Here is a 21,042-nt window from a genome sequence, read left to right on the forward strand (position 1 = left end):
TTTTAACTTTTTAGTAAATAAGTTTTTTTGACCACTGAGAACCCCAAATGCCGAATTATAGTACGTTTACATTTAGGAAATGGAGTGGATTTTAACTGTCAATTCCTTTGCGTATATGTCAAATAAAAACTCATCTAAAATCCATTGGATTTCATTTGACGTTTAAGCAATAGAAATGACAGTTGAAATGTAGTGGATTTCGCAAATGTAAACGTACTATTACAGTCCATTTGAGCAGAAAATGTAGATTAAAATGCTTGAAATTGGGTGGTACCGTTATATGGAGGCTATATTAAACCTTGACCTACGTCCACAATTTTTAGTGGGGAAGTTCCTGGAATTTTTAGAACTCCAAATGCCAAGTTACAGCAAATTCGGGCTAAAAATAAAGACAAAATCCTCAAAATACCAGAAGTCGGGTGGTACCGTTATATGGGAGCTATAGGAAAAATGGACCCATATTGATTTTGGTTTCATATTCATGTATTGTCATCCAAATCTGAAAAAATGTGCAAAGTTTTAGTTCGATTGGTCAACTGCAACCGTGCTAAAAATCAGTTGCCAGATTTTAAAAGAGGATCAAGTTAGACACCGTAAAAATACTGTAAGAATGGACCAATATTAGTTTTGATTTCATATTCATGTATTGTCATCCAAATCTGAAAAGTGTGCAAAGTTTAAGTACGATTGGTCAACTGCAACTGCCTGAAAAATGAGTTACCAGATTTGAAAAGCAAAATACCGGAAATCGGGTGGTACCGTTATATGGGGGCTATAGGAAACAATGGACCTATATTGGTTTTGGTTTCATATTCATGTATTGTCATCCAAATCTGAAAAAATGTGCAAAGTTTTAGTTCGATTGGTCAACTGCAACCGTGCTAAAAATCAGTTACCAGATTTTAAAAGGGTGTCAAGTTAGACACCGTAAAAACACTGTAAGAATGGACCAATATTAGTTTTGATTTCATATTCATGTATTGTCATCCAAATCTAAAAAGTGTGAAAATTTTAAGTTCGATTGGTCAACCGCAACTATGTGAAAAATTAGTTACCAGATTGGAAAAGCAAATTAGATAAAACACTGTAAAACAGTGTAAAAATTGACCAATATTGCTTTGGATTTCATATTCATGTATTGTCATTCACATCTGAAATGTGTGCAAAGTTTTAGTTCGATTGGTAAACTGCAACTGTGTTAAAAATGAGTTTCTAGATTTGAACTAAACACACAACAAAGCAAGTTAAATAAAACACTGTAAAAACACTCCGAACACTTCGTGTGGTATTTTTATCATCTTGCTGGCGAAGGTTATACGATGCGCATAAAGGACGAAGGTGAATAAACGTAGCACAATATATTTTATGGATTTAGAACATCCATATCTAGTCGTTCACAGATCGATTCATTTTTTCTAAATAATTGGACTGTCCAGCAAACCCACAAAATTATTGGAAACTACTTTAATAGAAGTCCTATGAGCAGATTCCTGATTTTAAAACGAAATTTCATTTTCGTTAGGGATGTCGGGCGGGACAGGTTTTGAAAAATTGTCGAATTTCAAAATTCTTTAGCCCGAGTTTTTAGGGTATTTGGGTCAATTTCGAGAATGCGGGAAAAAGTAAAAACAAAAATATTAAAAAATGCAATAAAATCAATCAATAAAATAAATAGTGTTTTAATATAAAATAAATTAATTATATAAATAACAAGCATGTAAAACGTTATAGGATACAGGTTTAGTTTTATATAGTTACTTTATTTTTTGTTAAAATACTATTTGTTTTATTGTTTAAAATTATTTCACTTTTTACTGTTTTTGAATTTTACAGAAACATCACTGGGAGAAATTACTCCTTTACCAAAAAAAACTAATTTGTACAATATTTCTTATTACATTGGAGGTGTAACTCGGAAGGCTTCCGAATGGTTGATTAACCTGCATTAGTGGATATCTGAAATGCTAATATGCTATACTTAAAGTACTTATAAAAGCTGAATTTTCCTTTTTTTCAAAATTTGTTTGAAGAATACATTCTTTTAAGTTTTAAGAATCTCTCTTAGACATATTCCTTTACGGAACATGTTGTACAGTTATTTAAAATTATACCCTAGCGCCCGTTATTACAACCTTTCGGTACTTAAATGTTGGACAAACAACTTGATAAGAAATTTTAGCCAAGATTCACTTATTGAATTTTTATACCCTCCACCATAATAATAGTTAAATAATAATAATTAAATTTGGTATTCCGTTTGTAACACATCGAAATATTTAAAGGAGACCCTATAAAGAATATATATTTTTGATCAGGGCAAAAGTCGATATAACCATGTCCGTCTGTCCGTCCGTCTGTCCTTTCGTCCGTCCTTCTGATGAAATCAAGATACAGCTCGCAATTTTTAAGATAGAGTTTTGTTATTTGGTATGGATGTTTGGTATTACAAATGGGCTATATCGGTCTACGTGTTGATATAGCCCGCATAGAGGTACCACCCGATTGAAGGTTGTGGCCACAATTTGATATTTCGTCTTCATTTGGGATATATGTAAAACTTTCCAATTGAAATTGGTCGGCATAGGGTGTATTCAACTTTCTCCTATTAATTTGTCGGTATAGGACCACCCCTTCATATAGCCCCCATAGAATGGTACATCCCAATTTTCGGTATTTTGAAGGTTGTGGCCTCAATAATCCACCGAAATAGTTATTTAGTTTCGTTAGTGGTATAAAACTTTTCCCCAGAAATATGTCGGTGCAGGTCCATGTCTTAATATAGCTCCCATATAGGTAGCAACATAAACCCGATCAGAGGAAGAACTGACGTCATGCGGCCTAAAAAACTGACGTCATGCTGCCTAAAAAATATTTGGGACTTTAGGGCATATTGTACAAAAACAAAACTTCAGCTTTACAATGTCTGTGTCAAATCAGTTAGTGAGCGAAAATATTAAAAATAAACTGCAATTTTTCACCAACAGATGTCATCGCAATATTTTAAAAATATGGGGAGAAGGATTATTTCAAATGAAGACCTTCCTTCTACAACTGGCTTAACAAGAAGATATTAACATACAAATAAAACGACGCAATTACAACTGGATCGGCCACACACTCCATAAGCCCTTTGATGATATACATATGCCATGAAACACTGAGTTGGATTCCTCAGCATAACCGCATCAGAGGACGGCCAAAAACTACTTGGCGAAGAACCATACTTAATGAAATCGGGAAAACATTCAATGAGTTAGGATACATTGCATCGGATAGAGTAAGATGGAGATTCTATGTAAATAGTTTATGTTCCTGATGGAATATTTTAATAGATAATTTATAAATTGAACTTCTGTGTATTAGACAAAATCAAAACTATTGGATGAATGTACCAATTTTCATGATCGGAACGATATAGTGCTCTTTTGTGCATCATTTAACGCATATCGTATGCCCATATATATTGGAAGCCAAATCTAAATCTCAAATTTCCACAGACATGATCCTTGAACCGAAGATATGATTTGAGCGAAATTTTATATCAATCGCATTATAAAACGGCCTTTTGGGAATTTTAATCAACTTTTATCATACCCTATGCGCAACGTTAAGATGAGTTACAACAAGTAAAAAAGTATCAGTCGACTTTGCCAACACAGATATACCCTCAGCCTATGAACTGAACTGAAAGTTTCATCTACGGACAAATCAAACGTATTTAGGGTCTTTTCAGAATTTTGTAGCCCTTTTTGGGCATCTGCACTTGCCGAAAAAAATTGGATTAGTCCATTATGGAAAGATATCGCGCCCACTAGTAATTTCAGTGGGTCATGGTAAAACTTTTGGGCATAGGAAACATAGATTTTTGGGGAGAAATACCCTAAAGAGAGGACCGATATGGGCCATTTTAGAAGTTAAACTAAATTTAGATAAAATATGACGAAGACCAAATTTTGGATCAAACGGTTGATCTGTTCGGTGTTTTACACCTTTCGAGCTGTTTTCTCAAGAAATAGGGACTAGTTCGTAAAATTTTTACCGTTGTAATTGAGACAGCGAATGCAAATTGCTTCAACAAAAATCAAAGTGATTCGAGAGTAGGTCTTAAAGTTAATATATCCGACATTTTGTGTGGGAGGTACCGGAAGAAGTGGAGAAATATAGTCTATATTCGAACCTGATCTATATCTGGTAGATATATTAGCATGTGTAAAGTATGGACCAAATCGGTCACTCCCATCAAGAGTTATCGTGCGCACAATTTTTCTGAACATTTTGGAACTTTTGTGGGGGAGGTACCTGAAGGATACGAAGGTCACATTTTGGACCGATAATGCAGATCCATTCGAGAGTTATCTTGCGCTCCAACCACTACACACGGTGTCATAGGGTTTTTTTGTAACTTTCAGGCTATTTTCTCAGGAAGTATGGACTTGCCCCTGATGAAACTTATACCGTCGTATGGAAGGCAGTGAATACAAGTTGGTACAACAAAATCAAAACGATTCGAGAGCAGGTCCTAAACCGAACTTTTCCAAAATTTTGTTTGGGAGGTACCCGAAGGAGTGGACCGATTGAGTCCATACTGGAACCTCATCTAAGTCTGGTAGACATTTCATAATGTGCTAAGTATGGACCAAGAGTTATCGTACGCACAAATTTTCCGAACATTTTCGAACTTTTGTGGGGGAGGTACCGGAAGGAGTGGACCTATATAATCCATCTTTGAACTTGAACTATGTTTGGACAAAATATTACGAAAGCCAAATTTTAGACCGAATCGGCAGATCGGCTATTTTCTTGCGTAAACAAAAATCAAAGCGATTCGAGACCAGGTCCTAAACTGAACTTTTCCGAAATTTTGTGTGGGAGGTACCCGAAGGAGTGGACCGATTGAGTCCATATTGGAACCTCATTTAAGTTTGGTAGAAATTACTCGACGTGCAAAGTATGGACCAAATCGGTTATCCCCTACAAGAGTTATCGTGCGCACAAGTTTTGGGACAATTTTTGAACATTTGTGGGGGAGGTACCTGAAGGAGTGGACCTATATGACCCATCTTCGAACTAAATTCGAATCTGGACAAAATATTTCGATACCCAAAATTTGAACCGAATCGATTGATCCGTTCGAGAGTTATCGTGCGCACCAGCCTGCCAGACAGACAGACAGACAGACGGACGGACATTGCTAAATCTACTCAAAATTGTCTGAAACGGATATCGTACAAACATACCGTTATTTCGATGAGGTACATTTTTGGTCGTATCAAAGTGTTAATACCCTATTTAGCCTAAAGGCTGAGGGTACAATTATACCCTATGGCCCGTTATTACAACCTTTCGGTACTTAAATGTTGGTCACAATTTTTTTCAAATATTATTTCATTAATAATCTACCAACAACTTGATAAGAAATTTTAGCCAAGGTCCACTTATTGAATTGTTATACCTTCCACCATAATATGTGTAGGGTACAATTAAATTTGATATTCCGTTTGTAACACATCGAAATATTCAACGTAGACCCTATAAAGTATATATTCTTGATCAGGGTAAAATTCTAATTCGATATGACCATGTCCGTCTATCCGTCCGTGTGTTGAAATCAAGATAAAGCTCGCAATTTTTAAGATAAAGTTTTGTAATTTGGTATGCAAGTTTCTATTACTCCTACTATGTTTGGTATTACAAATGGGCTATATCGGTCTACGTTTTGATATAGCCCCCATAGAACGGTACCACCCGATTAAAGGTTGTGGCCACAATAATCCACCGAAAAGACTGAAATTTGGTACTTAGACTTCGTTAGGGGTATAAAACTTTCCCCCAGAAATTTTTCGGTATAGATCCACGCCTTCATATAGCCCCCATAGAACGGTACCACCCGATATTCGTTATTTTGAAGGTTGTGGCCACAATAATACACCGAAATCGCTAAAATTTGGTATTTCGTCTTCATTTGGGATATATGTAAAACTTTCCATATGAATTTCGTCGGCATAGGGGGTATTCAACTTTCTCCTCTTAATTTGTCGGTATGGGTCCACGCCTTCATATAGCCCCCATAGAATGGTATATCCCAACTTTCGGCATTTTGAAGTTTGTGGCCTCAATAATCCACCGAAATGGCTGAAATTTGTTATTTAGTCTTCGTTAGTGGTATAAAACTTCCCCCAGAAATTTGTCGGTGCAGGTCCCTGTCTTAATATAGCTCCCAATACAACTCGTGGTGGAGGGTAATGTAGATTAGGATTAAAGTTCAAAAGTATTGCAGAGGAGGTAATTAGAGGAATGGACCGACATAGTCCATTATGGAAGTGGATCTTATTTTGGGAGTCATATCTTTTCGATAGATATCGCGGCCACTAGTCATTTCAGTGGGTCATTGCATAACTTTTTGACCAGTTTGACAGGAAGCATATACTTGTCCACGGAAAATATAATATCGCTGTAAACACGACCACAACGAACAGCATCGGTAAACATTTCCAAAGGATCTTCGAACAGACCTTAAACTGGACTTAGACACAAATGTTGAACTTTTAGGGGGAGGTACCTTATGATACCTCCATTATATAAGTTAACCTTAGTTTGGACCAAATTTATTCAAGAGATATCGGAATTTGTGGGCCGGCATTACCTATCTTCGAACTGAAACTATGACAAAATATAACGAAGACTAACTTTTAGACCAAATCAGTTGATCAGTTCGAGGGTTATTATGCTCTCCAGCCACTACATATGGTGACTTAAGGGTTTTTACACCTTCCGAGATATTTCCTCAAGAAGTATGGACTTGCCCCTGAAAACAACTTTTACCATCGTAATTGAGGCAGCGAAATCAAGTTGCTTCAATAAACATCAAAGTGATTCGAAGGCAGGTCTTAAAGTGACAAATATAGTCCATATTCGAACCTGATCTATATCTGGTAGATATATTAGGATGTCTAAAGTATGGACGAAATCGGTCATTCCCTTCAAGAGTTATAGTGCGAATAATTTTTCCAAACATTTTTGAACTTTTGTGTGTAGGTACCTGAAGGAGTGGACCGATATGGCTTATCTTCGAACTTAAACTATGTTTGGATAAAATATTACGAAAGCCAAATTTTGGACCGAATCGGTTGATCCATTCGAGAGTTATATTGCGATCCAATCAGTACATAAGGTGTCATAGGGTTTTTTTTGCATCTTTCGGGCTATTTTCTCAGGATGTATGGACTTGCCCCTGTTAAAACTTGTACCGTAGTATGAGTGGCAGTGAATACAAGTTGCTACAACAAAAATCAAAGCGATTCGAGAGCAGGTCCTAAACTGAACTTTTTCGAAACTTTTTATGGGAGGTACCCGAAGAAGTCCATACCAGAACCTCATCTAAGTCTGCTAGAATTTCACGATGTGCAAAATATGGACCAAATCGGTTACTATTTTCAAGAGTTATCACACAAGTTTTCCGAACGTTTTTGGACTTATGTGGGGGAGGTACCTCAAGGAGCGAACTTCGAACTTAGACTAAGTTTGAAAAAATATTACGAAAGCCAAACTTTGGACCAATTCGGTTCTGTTCGAGAGTTATAGTGCGCACCAGCCAGCCAGACAGACAGACAGATGGACGGACATTGCTAAATCGACTCCAAATTGTCTGAAACGGATTTCGTCCAAACATACTTGGGGTCTAAAACCATTATTTCGATGAGGCACATTTTGCCCGTATGAAAGTGTATATGGTAAATTTCAAATTTCTTTTGCAATTCCATTGGAAGAAATGTTAAAAATTTTTTTGCGAGCACATCCGCAATTTCTCGAACATAGATTAAGAAAAAAGTCGTGGTTTCAAATCTGTTCGCGTTCACAAAATTGGATGCTGCGCTCCATAGTTATGGGGGGTTTTATTCCCTTATAAAGAACAAATATTTAAAAATTCAATTTTTGCTGTAATAAGAAAACGTATATATAAAGCGTTAACAGCATTTAATATCTATCCGTAGATGCGTAAATATTTACTAAATGTATTTCTATTTTCGCGAAAAATGAAGAAATACTGAAAAAATCTTGGAGTAAATTTAATTTATTCTAATTTAGAGTCCAAAAAAACTCGAAAAAAATAAATTAAAGATACGTACAGATTCTAGACAACGCTTAGAAAAATATGAAACCAAAATTTTAACGATAGGATTTATAACTGCCATATTACAGCAACAACAAAAGACGAGATCTTATTGTTGGAATATTATTTCAAAAATATATTTTTTTGTTTAATACGAAAAATAAAAAGAACATTTTTGGAGTTATTCTACTATTTCGCTAAATTTCGATGCAAGGACTGACGGACTTCGCAGAAACTTCTTCAGGGAAAATGCGATGACAAACCCGAAAGTGTATGTATTTGCTTACTTTGATAAACAATAGGATTATGAAATAGAACGTAATATTGAAATTACAACCAAAGAAGAAACCTAAGAGTTAAAAAACGTATAATTCGCGAATTCGTTAAAATCAGTTAAGGCGCATGCGCTTTTCAAATACAGCGAGTGCATATCTATCAATATGTAGCGATTTTTCCACTTTTCATTCAGCGGCCAAAGTGTGCCGTCAGCTGCATCTTACTGTTCAAAAAAACTTTATGTGGGTAAAAATTGCGCGATGTAAATAAGATTATAAGGCGCATCCGATTTCAGTGACCGCCTATAAAAAATACGTCATTATATCAAATTTTAAACAAATTCGTCAAAAACCGCGGATGTGCTACCAAATTCTATTTTATAGGAAATACGAATATTACTTCAGAATCTCGGTAATTTATGCCACACGGTTTTGGAAAATAATATAATCGCGTATAAGGGATTCCATTTATGTAAAAATAACCAAAGAAAATCGCGGTTCAATGCGCGGAATCATCAAAATATAATTTTGCAGAATTTCCTACTTTCAAGGTATATATAACCGCCGTTTTAGTGGATGGATTTGAAAGCGGAAGGGTTCATTCGATCCGGCGCGTAAAAAAACTAAAATCACGCGGGTTTCAAGGGTACCTGAGTCACAGTCTTAAATTTTGAAGCCAAAAAATAGGTTTTTAAAGAAAATTTACGCACCAAAATTTCGACTTTGGGCTCCTATTACTAGGTAGCTGTATGAAGCACACTCATGGGATATACATCAAACGACGTGGAATCACGAGTTCTACAATCCAATAAATAGTTTGGGAAATTATCTGGTTGCGCCCTCCAATTATATGCAAAATTCAAAAAACCCAGATTTCAAAACTTCAAAATGTCAGCATCGATTTTAGGGGGATGCAGTGTATATATCGAAAAGTCATACATAAGAACCATGTTGCACAAAGGTTATTCATCAATTCTTTCTTTGAGATCAGATCTGAATTTTCCGTGGTTTGACCAGAAATCAAGAAAGAACCCAAAAAAACTTGTAAACTTCAACACATTTTTACCCATTTTTTAATATTACCACCAACACAGCTTCCACATAAATTATTTGTTTTGGTTCATTTTATGCGACCCCATCTAAAACACTTCAATTAATATAAATATATTCATATTGTATAAAATGTATTGACAGTTCGTGACTTATTAAATGGTGAATCTCAACTTCAACGATTGTAAAACATTTTTGAATATTACCATATACCCACGTTAGCATAAATGCTGACGGTAAAAAAATAAGTCAACATTAAAATAAAATTATTTAAGCGAAAATTTATAATTTTAAGGTTGTTTGTTTTTGTATATTCTCCATACAAGATAAGCTTAAAAGATTTCAAAATTTTAAGTTTTTGCCTTTTTAGTGGCGAAGGCTATAATTTGTGAGATTCTTAGTTAATTTAATTATTAATCGATCTATATGACCAAAGGAGATTCTATTGGAAAATTGATTCAACCGCTATACGACGATCATTTCGTTAACTAGTTAGGTTAACATCATCAGATGTTGTTGTTGCTAGACCATTTTCGGATATCCTAAATTGTACTACCGAACAAGCTTCCGAGTTAAATAACGATGGAGTACAACGCCACACCAACAACGGTCCTACCGAATATATAAATTCAGGTACCGCCTCAATGGACGAAATAAAAGGGGCAATAAGGCAATAAAAACATGGTAAGACAGCATGTATCAACAATCTGCCTGCGGAATTCAACAAATGCGACTCCGAATATTTCGCTGAAGTATTTAACCAAAATCTGGGAAACAGCCTTAACACCATCGCATACTTAATCCACTAGACAAATATCTTCGCAAAGAACAAGCAGGGTTCAAGCCTGATCGTTCCTGTATGGACCAAATACATTGTCTACGATTGATAATCGAGCAGTGCAACGAGTTCAACAAGCCATTGTATTCAACCTTCGTTGATTTTGAAAAAGCCTTCGACGCTCTAAATAGAAATCAAATCTTGGAGGCATTTGGGAACAAAAGCGTCCCAACGAAAATAATAAACCTGATAAGAGCTTAGTATACCAACTCAACGATATACGATCACAACGGCAAAGTTAGCATTCAAAAGCATCAGCGGAGTTAAACAGGGGTGTCTGCTTTCCCTGCTCCGTTGGACACCTGGGTCTGGCTAGACGATTTAATACATTATAAAATAGGCCTGGCCAGACCCAGGTATCCAACGTAGCGTTAAAGAAACATTTAAATGATATTCTTATTTACGACACATTATCATACATACGTCTTCAAATCTGATCTTCAAATATTGTTAGATCAAAAAAGTCGATTCAAAATCAGCACCATTCGTTTTCGGCTGTTGTCAAATAGGTCTTATTTATAAATATAATACATATACATATGTAGATGGGATAAAATTATATTTTGAAATCAAAATTTTGTTTTTCTGTCAGACAGAAAAGCAATAAGAATACCAGAAAAGCGGTTTAACCACGCGGATTAAACTTTTTTATATGTCAAATCGGTCATTGGAGTAGATTGTGCGAAAAAGATAGCGAAGAATGCAAAAATTATAACTTTGTTTACGAGATCTTAAATCTCAAGATTACCCACTGAAATCGTGGGTTAATCCATCTCATATATGATAAAATATTGATCTCGAGCATTTATGTTTTTCTACAAGGAGAACTACAAAAAATCTCTCTTAAAGCTCTGAAATATATACCTATTTGCACAAAATTTACCCATTTTAATAGGTATTTACCATTTGGGTATTTAACCATTTCCCATCTCTAATAATACAAAATAATTTTCTAATTCCAAACTAGTACTATTAAAATAACTAAACTATTTCAAAATCACTTTTCTTATAATTATATTTAGGTGTATTAGAAAAAAATTCAAGACTTTGTACTTACCAACCAAATCCGGTTATTGGCATTGCAAATATCACAATTGCAAATACCATAAATAACCGCATATCCGCAACGGTGCCAATGAAACCGGTGCAGCTTCACAAAATTCTCTTTGAATAGATGATGACAAGCGAGTCGGCAAACGATATCAAATAATTCAATATCCCAATGAGATAACATTAACAAACACAGCGCATCATAAAAATAATAAAAATCACTGATGGAACACGTCCACTTGTAGAAGTGTATCAAGTAAATGAGAATTATTTAAACCAGGTCACTGAAAGTGTTGTGTATATAGTTCTATTAGTTTTTGCAACATTTTGAATGAGTCACTGTTGTTAGGCACATGTTTAGAACTCTTTTTTAACTATTGCTGATTCACTCGATAATTTTTATTATATCACTCACATTGATCATTTTCAATAAGTTGAATAAATTTTTAGATCACATTCGCGTTTTTTCTCACATTTGTTTTTTTTTTTTTTTGCTTTACGCTCTTGATGAACAGGGCCAACAAAGTCCCCTCAGAAAAACGCGTCAATTTTCTTGTAAAGACTCACGAATACTGATTCGTTCTTTGGAAAGTTAATATTAAATACGTTTTAATGTGTGTCTTGACTTTAATTTTTTGTTGTTGTTGTCGTTTTTTTTTCTTTTATCGAAACTTTGTTTTGGTTTGGCTTTTCGTTTTGTTGTTTTATTTTTTCTTTAATATGAAAAGGAGTTAAAAGATTGGCAAAGGAGTTGCTTGAGTTTCTTTCCGCGGACTTTTGCCCCCTTTTGGCCTCAAATGAAAGGGAAATGCACCATAACAAAGAGAAGAAGAGGTGGATAAGGTAAAGGTGATCGTACACAAAAACAAAACAAAGCAAAAAACGTACACAAAAATCACATAAAAAATAGTTTTAAAAGCCGCTTTGAAAATGATGGGAACTTCTTCTTATGATTCCTTTCTGCACTACTACTGGTGGTGGTGATGCCTCTTCTTCTTCTTTGTACATTGACCGACTATTCGACTGACGATTATTCGCCTGTTGTCCAGCTGTTGTTGTGCGGCGCGAATGAAGTTTAAAGGATTTGCTTATTCTTTTTTTGTTTTTGTTTACTCTTTTGTGCGTTTAAGCTTTACTTTTTGTTGTATTTTTGTTTTTGCTTAATTTGTATGAGAGTTGTCTGTTGCTAAGTTTTGTTGTTATTGTTGAGTTTTGCAAATGTATTGATTTAGCCGTTTCTACTATGGTTGGCGTAGTTGTTGTTATTGCTTGGAATTTTCTTAAAACTGGACTTTTAAATCATCATCAGCAGCACCATTTTCTGTACACCGAGAAAAATGAATAAATCAAATATTATGAAAACAAAAGGTCGTTTGAACCGAACACTTATTACCCTATACTACTACATATGTATGTACATTAAAGTGGTTTAACTCAAAGTGGAAAATCGATTTTTATGTCTTTAGTTTTGTTAGATTTTAAGATTGTTAACGTTTGAGCACTATCGGAATATGTTAACACCTCGAAGTTTAAAGGTTTGTATGGATCACAAAATTATCCAAACGATGAAAAAGTTTACCAGTTCTTTGTTGTAGCTATAAAATTAATCCTACAAAAAATGTTGAAAATCGGCTCGTATTTTAATATGAGCTATATATAGGGTCCATGGAAATTTTGAGGCCTCAGTGGCACGTGTTAACATATTTCGATTGTGCTCAAACTTTGAAAATCTTAAAATCTAACAATATTAAGAACCTTAGGGAGGTGCCGCCTAAAAAACTATGTAAGCGAAGGCTATATATAGTAAAGACTGGATCGACTATGTTATACCCTACACCACCACCCATGTGTATAAGGCTTTCACCAAGCAGCATTTATTATAGGGTTGTAATAATTCGGCAGGCTGGCTTTTGATACATCAACAAAAAAGGGAACACGGGAAAAAGTATGAGTCGGCTTTGCTTACAGAATACCGGCTACGCAACCAAAATCCTTTCCCTCAATAATCATGTATTAGAGGTGTTTCAGATTTTTTTAGACCTTTTAGACAAAGTGTTGCGGAGGAAGTACCTAAAGGAATGGATCAACATAGTCCATTTTGGAAGTAATTTTTTTCGGCAGATATTGAGCACACCCGTCATTACAATTGATCACCGTATAACTTAGAGCTTTTGCACCACTACTCCAGGCAGCATGGATTTAACCACGAAAAACATAATATCGCTGTAAACAGGACCACAACGAACAGCATCGGTATACATTTCCAAAGGATCTTCGAACAGACCCTAAACTGCACTTAGACACAAATAATGAACTTTTGTGGGGAAGGTACCATAAGAAGAGGATCGATATTGTCTATTTTAGAACAAAATATAAGGAGATCCAAAGTTTGGACCAAATTGGTTGCCCCGTTTAAGAGACATCTTGCATACCATTTTAGTGAATATTTCTAAATATTGGGTGAAAGTACTGGAAGTTGAGGACCGGTATTGCATATCTGCGATCTAAAACTAAGTGTGGACAAATTTTCGTCGTAGCGGAGGCAGCGAATGCAAGTTGTTTCAACAAAAACCAAAGTGATTCTATAGCAGGGAGGTAGCCGAAGGAGTGGACAAATATAATCCATATTTAAATCTGATATACATCTGGAAGATATTTTTGGAGTTTCAAGAGTTATCGTGCGCACAATTTTTCCGAACATTTTTGAACTTTTGTACGAGAGGTACCTGAAGGAGTGGACATATATGGCTTATCTTCAAACTTAAACTAAGTTTGGACAAACAAGTAAAAAAGTATCAGTCATCTGGGCTGACGGAGATATACCCTCAGCCTCCGACCACAAAAAAAAGTTTAATCACAAGTTTAAGATGGAAGATATTTTTGAAAAGTTTGAGAGTTATCCTGAACACTAGCAGTTTTAGTATGTGTCGGCAGGGTATTTTGACCTTTTGGGCCATTATCTCTAGAAGTAGGAGCTTACTCCGGAAAATAGGAACCGTTGGAACCGTGAAAAAACCTTCTGTAAACAATTTGGACAGAAGAGTCCTCAAACTCCATTTTTTCCAAATTTTGTGGGAGGTACCCGAAAGACGGGGCCGATATACTCCATGTTTCAACCTGATACATGACTGGATGAAATAATACTATGTTCAAAGTTTCAAGCAATCAGAAACTCCCTGCGAGAGTCATCTTCAGGATTTGGCATTTTAGTTGCTGCCGACAGGTTTCTTGGAGTTTTTAGGCCATTATCTCAGGAAGTATGGACTTGCCCCCGAAAAAAAATGGTCCCGTTGTAAAGGGCAAGGGCAACCAGCTGAAAACTATATAAAAATGATCAGAGAGTCCAAACATACTTGGGGTCTAAAACCTTTATTTCGATGAGGCACATTTTTGGTCGCATCAAAGAGTATATATACCCTCGTTAGCATAAATGCGAAATTACGAATGCCAAATTTTGGATCCAATCGGCATATCCGTTAGATAGTTATCTTGCGCTCCAACCACTACACACTGTGTCATAGGGGTTTTTTTGCAGCTTTCAGGCTAATTTCTCAGCAAGTATGAACTTCCCCTGATGAAATTTGTACCGGTGTATAGGTTATACACATAAAAAAAAGCGAGAGACTTAAAAAAAAATTGGCGGATTTATGGCGGAAAAATTATCATTATTTTAGTTAAAATCGAAATTTTGACTTCGACAGTACACAATATTTTTAAAAATTGATATTTTCGAATTCCGTTTCACTTAAGTACAATATTATTAGGTTCTTAATGATCCCACAATAGCATATGCTGATCGGTTTATTCGTTCTCGAGCTACAGTGGGCACGGCAAACTGCTATAGGAAAAACAATGTTTCGTAGGCGGCCATTTGTCAGAACATTGTGTAATATTTTTCAATACAAAAATTCCGAAAGCAGCTCAGGATGTGATCTATCAGATGAGAACAAAATATTCTGAAAAAATTTGGTAGATTTCTTGTAAAAAATTCATAAAAAATTCCATTTTTCGTGCTCAATAAGTGGCCATAACCCCTTAAACTATGTTTGGACAAAATATTACGAAAGCCAAATTTTGGACCGAATCAGTGGATCCGTCCGGAAGGAGTGGACCGGGCCATATAGGTATTTAAACTCAAACTAAATTTGGACAAAAAGTATTTCGAAGGCCAAATTTTGATCCATTCTGCTGTTCCCATTAAACATGGTGCCGTATGGTTTTTTACAACTTTCGGGTCATTTTCTCAGGAAATATTAACTTGCCCCTGAAAAACTTGTATCTTGCAGCGAATACAAGTTGCTGCAGCTATACTTTTCCGAAATGGTGTGTGGGAGCTACCCGCAGGAGATAACATATATTGCCCGTATTTAAATCTGACCTATGTCTCGTAGAAATATTTCGATGTACAATGCATATACCAAATCGGTTACTGCCTACAAGAATTATCATGCGCATCATTTCACGGAAAATTGTTGAACTTTTGTGGGGGAGTTACCTGAAGGAGTGTGCGGATTTGGGTCACCTATGAACTTAAAATAAGTTTGGAGAAAATATAATGAAGTCCAAATTTAGGACCGAATCAGCTGATCCGTTCGAGAGTTATTGTGAGCTCCAGCTACTACCCATGGTGCCACTGGGCTTTATACAGCTTTCGCGGCATTTTATCAGGAAGTGTGGATTTGCCCCTGTACCTTTGTAATGAGGGCGACAATTAAAAGTTTTTACAACAAAAATCAAAGGGATTCCAACGAAGGTTTTAAACTGCACTTTTCCGAAATTTTGTGTTTGAGTTACCCGTGGGAGTGCACCGATATAGTATATTGTAACCTCATCTATGTCTGACAGAAATTTTACGATATGTAAAGTATAGACCCAATCGGTTACTGTCTTCGAGAGTTACAGTGAGCACAAGTTTTCGAACTTATATTAAGTTTGGCCAAAGGTCAAAATTTGAATGTTGTCGAGATGCATTTCTGGCTACGTATCGGCTTTTGACCAACAGTCGGTGATTTCAGTCTCCACAGTGAAACATTTGACAAAGGAATGAGGCTGAAAAATGACTGTTGGCAGGACCAGATTTAAATATCTCGACATTCATAAGGCAAAGGTACATGCTCGATTAAGAGGTAGTTGGACATCGATAAGTTGCAATCACAAAGATAGTGACAGCACATTTCACTCAACTGGCCCAACTGCGCTTATTTAAAGCACTCCTGGTTCCGACAACACATCAATTCAGTGGCAATACATTACCCACTACATGCAACAGTCAAAAAAATCCATACTTAGATATCGAATGCCGCCACAGAGGAATACATTGTTTGACCAGTAGTGAATGCGGTATATAGGGCAACTCTGTAATCGGTAACAACACGTAACGCACGAGAAAGGTATCGGGAGCAAAGGAGAGAGCAGAAACATATTTTCCGCATGAAAAAAAGAGAAATGCAAAAGTGGGAATGAGAACAAATCGAGATTACGCGGGTGAGAATGGTGTCGCAAAATTGTAACAAAGGCCTTGGTACATGCACATCCTTCCGTAGAGACGAACAAGGCAATCTGTTAACGGATACAAATAGTGTGCTGAGAATATGGAAGGAACATTTTTTCAAGACGAAGAAGATACCACAGATCCAATCCCAGAAGATGGTATTGAATGTATACCGCCCGGCCAAGATAAGATAAAGACAGCAATAAACCGGTTGAAGAATAATAAGACAGCAGGAGCCGATGGCTTAACAGCCGAGTATTCAAAGGGCATAAGTCTGATTCATATTGCTCAAAGATAGTGTCAGGAATACTGTGTGAACGACTAAAGCTTATGGTCAGCGACGTAATTGGGTCACACCAATGCGGCTTTAGACTTGGTAAGTACACAATTGACCAGATATTTACCCTGCTTCGAATCCGGGAGAAGACCCAAGAGAAGCACATTGACACCTACCGCCTCTTTGTCGCTTATAAAGCAGTTTTCGACAGTCCTATACATTCAAAGTTATTCCAACCCATGTCCAAATTTGGTATTCCCCCAAAACTCATTAGGATTTGTAAGATGACACCAACTTATACCCGGTCCACAGTTAAAATAGGAAAGAACCTCTCCGAACAGTTTCGCACCAAAAGATGTTTCCGACAGGAGGCAGTCTTCCTTGTGATACCTTTAACACCCTGCTGGAAAAGGTTTTGCGAGGTGCAAACGTCAACAGAAATGGCACAATAAACACCAATAGCCACATGTTATGCTGACGACATTGACATCATTGGTCGATCAGTAAAAAAAAGTAAGTGATAGCTTTAAGAAGATCGAAGGAGAATCTGTTAAAGTTAATCTGGCAGTATACGGCGACAAGATCAAATGGAAGAAATTGAACTCGGACCAACTGTGAAAGTTGGCACCTATAATTTTGACGTAGTTAAAGACTTAAGGTAAGGTCACATTAGGCAAATATTTGCTCCAGCGACCGGCATTGTGCGCTTACTGAGATCAAGTGAGTGTTAATAATACATTGAATTTACGCTCACTTGCTTTTAGTAAGCGCACACTCCCGGTCGTTGAAGCAAATATTTGCCTAATGTAACTCTACCTTTAGTCTGCCTCGGCACCGCCATAACCATAGCAAACAACATCAGTTGTGGAATAAGAAAAAGAAACAACAGAGACTACTTCGACTTAAGTAAGAAGTCAACGCCATATTTCGTCAAACAAAAATATCACTTTACAAAACACTGATACTAAACTTGCTAATTTATGGTTCCGAAAGCCAGGATACTTACGCAGAAAGATAAAGCTGTGTTTGGTGTGTTTAAGAGAAAAATTCTTCGAAGGATGTACGGGTCAATATCCGGTGACCGTGAATATCGACGTCGCACAATGGTTCAGGAATCGATTTTCCTGGCTAAAAATCAAAATTTTGTTTTGTCAAAGATATTTAATTTCTATATGGGATTCGATAGTAAACATATTGAAACTAAGGAAATCAAAAAATTAGGTCAAAATATTTTAAGGTATGCCCCTAAAGACGAACATTTTCCCCATTTTTGGAAAATAGGTAATTTGTGCAAATTTCTGGAGAAAGATGTAGCTATTTCTCGGAAACTATAACATATATTGTGTTAATTGCTTTTTATGTAAGGTAGGTAAGATTGTGGTATTTAAAAATAGTTTTATTAAATCGCCGTAGTATTTACACAAAATGAACTATTTTATTTTTCCTTAGGTACTAACTTTTATGAAATTCCAAATTTAGTGGACTAGAACTTTTGTGGAACAACATGGAACAAAGTTCTGTTTTCACTGAAATATTCCCGAGAGTCTCCTTTTCAGCCCACTTTTGTACCCGTCCCGTTCCGTCCGTTTAACACATTTCTCAATTTATTGAAATTACATGGGTAAAATTGTGTGTTTTTCTATACTGTTTCCCTATGAATTACAGCTTTTTGATGCCAATTAACATTTTTTTTGAGTATATGAGTTTTTATACGAGTTATATAAGTTGTATAAAACCCCAAGGAGTATTTTTTAATTTTTGAAAAAATTTAAATTTTTTTGTAATTTTTTTTTTTACAAATTTTTGAAAAAAAAATTTTTTTCGATTTTTTTTTTAATTTTTTTTTGGTATTTTTATTGTTTTTTTGTTGGTGTTTGACCATCTTTAATACATAGGAATATATAAAAATCACAAGAACACTCATATTTTGATGAAAAATAGTTTAAAGAACTCAAAAGTTTAACTTTGACCTTGAATTTCTCTGCAACTGCCAGACCGAATTTGACCGCCTGTAATTCGTTCGAAAGCTGATTGTGTTTCTGTCTAACAAAAAAGAATTATGAAAATATCTCTAACCGTTCAAAAATTACAGAATTTTGACAAGGAAAAAACCATTCTGAACCACTGTGCGTCGTATAAACTACGAGCAGTATCGGCTATATAACGACATCAGTACAGTTTAATGTATCGAGATAGAATGATTGCGTTTGCTAGCCCATGCCATTAACATAAAGAGAGAACTGGAAATCTTTTCTTAGTTTGACTTATAAAGCAAATGTTCTCTAGAGGGCCATCTAAGTAAGTAAGAAAGCCATAGCCCCCATATAACGGTGCCTCCCGGTTTCACTTATTTTTAAGGTCCGAAATACTGTAATTTGGATAGTTTATGGGTCTATCTCAATCAGCTGTAATTTGGATTGTCGGGTTCCCTGTTGACAGCAAATACCCTCAGTCTTTAGACTAACGAGGCTATATACTTTCACACGGCCAAAATGCGGGTTTAGACCCCAAATGTGTTTGAACGAAATCAGTTTCAGGGAAATTGGAGTTGATTTAGCATTGTTTGTCTGTCTGTCTGACTGGAACGCACGATAACTTTTAAAAGGATCAACTTAGTTCCAACTTAGTTTAAGTTTAAAGATGAGGCATATCAGTTCACTCCTTCGTTTACCTCTTACACAAAAGTTTAAAACTTTTCGATTTGGACCATGCTTTATACATCGTAATATTTCTGCGAGACATAGATCAGGTTTTAATAGGGACTACACAAAAAGTACCATCAGATGGGATAGCTCAGCGAATTTTACCTATAATTGCTTGGGTGCACTTTATATGTCCTCCGTTCCACATTAATTCAACAATTTTGTTTAAATTTGCTCAATTGTATGCGTCTATATGCGTTCAGAACCACATCAACTACATTTGGTGTAGGGTATAAAATAATCGCCTTCATTTAACTTTTGTCCTTTTTGTACTTGTTTTACATCTTAATACGCTTTTGTTGCTTAGTTTGACGTACAATGATGGCTGGGAAAAATGGTGGTTGTTTAAGTCAGAACTGCAGCTTACTTTGCAGCGCACAAAGTCAACATCATACAGCCTCTGGTATTGGAGGGAGGAATGACTGAATGTCTGTGTTGGGTGCTGTTATTGTTCCAGCTATGATTTTTATTTTATTTAATTTCCAGCGTGAAAAATTCAATTTAATGTGGTTTAAATGAAACTCTGGCTTTTGGCCATTAATTGAAACGAAAGAAAAAAAAAACACCAAAACAGTCACTTGTTTATATTGATGTTGTTTTTCCTTGTGGATATATCTTTTGAGCGTACGAGAAGACGAAAATTGAAACACTTTTATTTTTCTTTTTTGTTTTGCTATTACGAACGCCAACGGACATGCACTTGACCACGAGCATCAACCACGATGAACTGAACTTTGTTAGAGCTAAACGCTTGGACCGATGTGGCGATGGTGTGGCTATGTTGTTGATGCACAAACCGAACAACAGATGGACGGACTGACGAACGGAACGGAACGAACCACTTTGATTGCTATCAGCAAAATCTTACAGGTAAATTCACACAACAACAACAGCAGCAGCATATCGACAAAAAATCAAATCCCAAATAATAATAAAACAAACGGAAAACCCAGCAACACATGCACAACAACAGCACCAACAACACAATCAATACTCGGTCACACTCAGCAAGCGGCGATGAGAATGAAATGAACAACAAAAAAGCAAGCCGCCACAGAATCGGCGTTGGCGACCGCCCCTTAACGTCACCATTAACTTTGTTGTTTGCACTCATTGATAATAGCCGATCGATATCGTCGATGATCACCATCATCAGCGTCATCATAATAACTAGGTTATGTATTATTGATTTGAACGTCAATGGTAATGATGATGATGATTATCTTGAACACAAAAACAATTAAATAAA

The 21,042-nt window shown here is 36.0% G+C and overlaps 1 protein-coding gene across 19 annotated transcripts in view; it reads right to left on the bottom strand.

The window, feature by feature from the left end:
• Positions 1 to 21,042, bottom strand: part of Wnt6 (Wnt oncogene analog 6) — a 144,941-nt gene that overhangs the window by 115,567 nt on the left and 8,332 nt on the right. For 7 of the 19 annotated variants that reach the window (XM_073971517.1, XM_073971513.1, XM_073971514.1 and 4 more), the window contains exon 2: positions 11,331 to 12,644. In XM_073971517.1, coding sequence (XP_073827618.1) covers positions 11,331 to 11,392 — 62 coding nt within the window. In that variant the 5' untranslated portion in view covers positions 11,393 to 12,644. The other 12 variants (XM_073971520.1, XM_073971527.1, XM_073971526.1 and 9 more) reach the window with 10 other exon arrangements.

This window comes from Musca autumnalis, unplaced genomic scaffold (genome assembly GCF_047663935.1).
Source record: "Musca autumnalis isolate F117 unplaced genomic scaffold, ASM4766393v1 scaffold_2, whole genome shotgun sequence".
Taxonomy (NCBI): Eukaryota; Metazoa; Arthropoda; class Insecta; order Diptera; family Muscidae; genus Musca; species Musca autumnalis.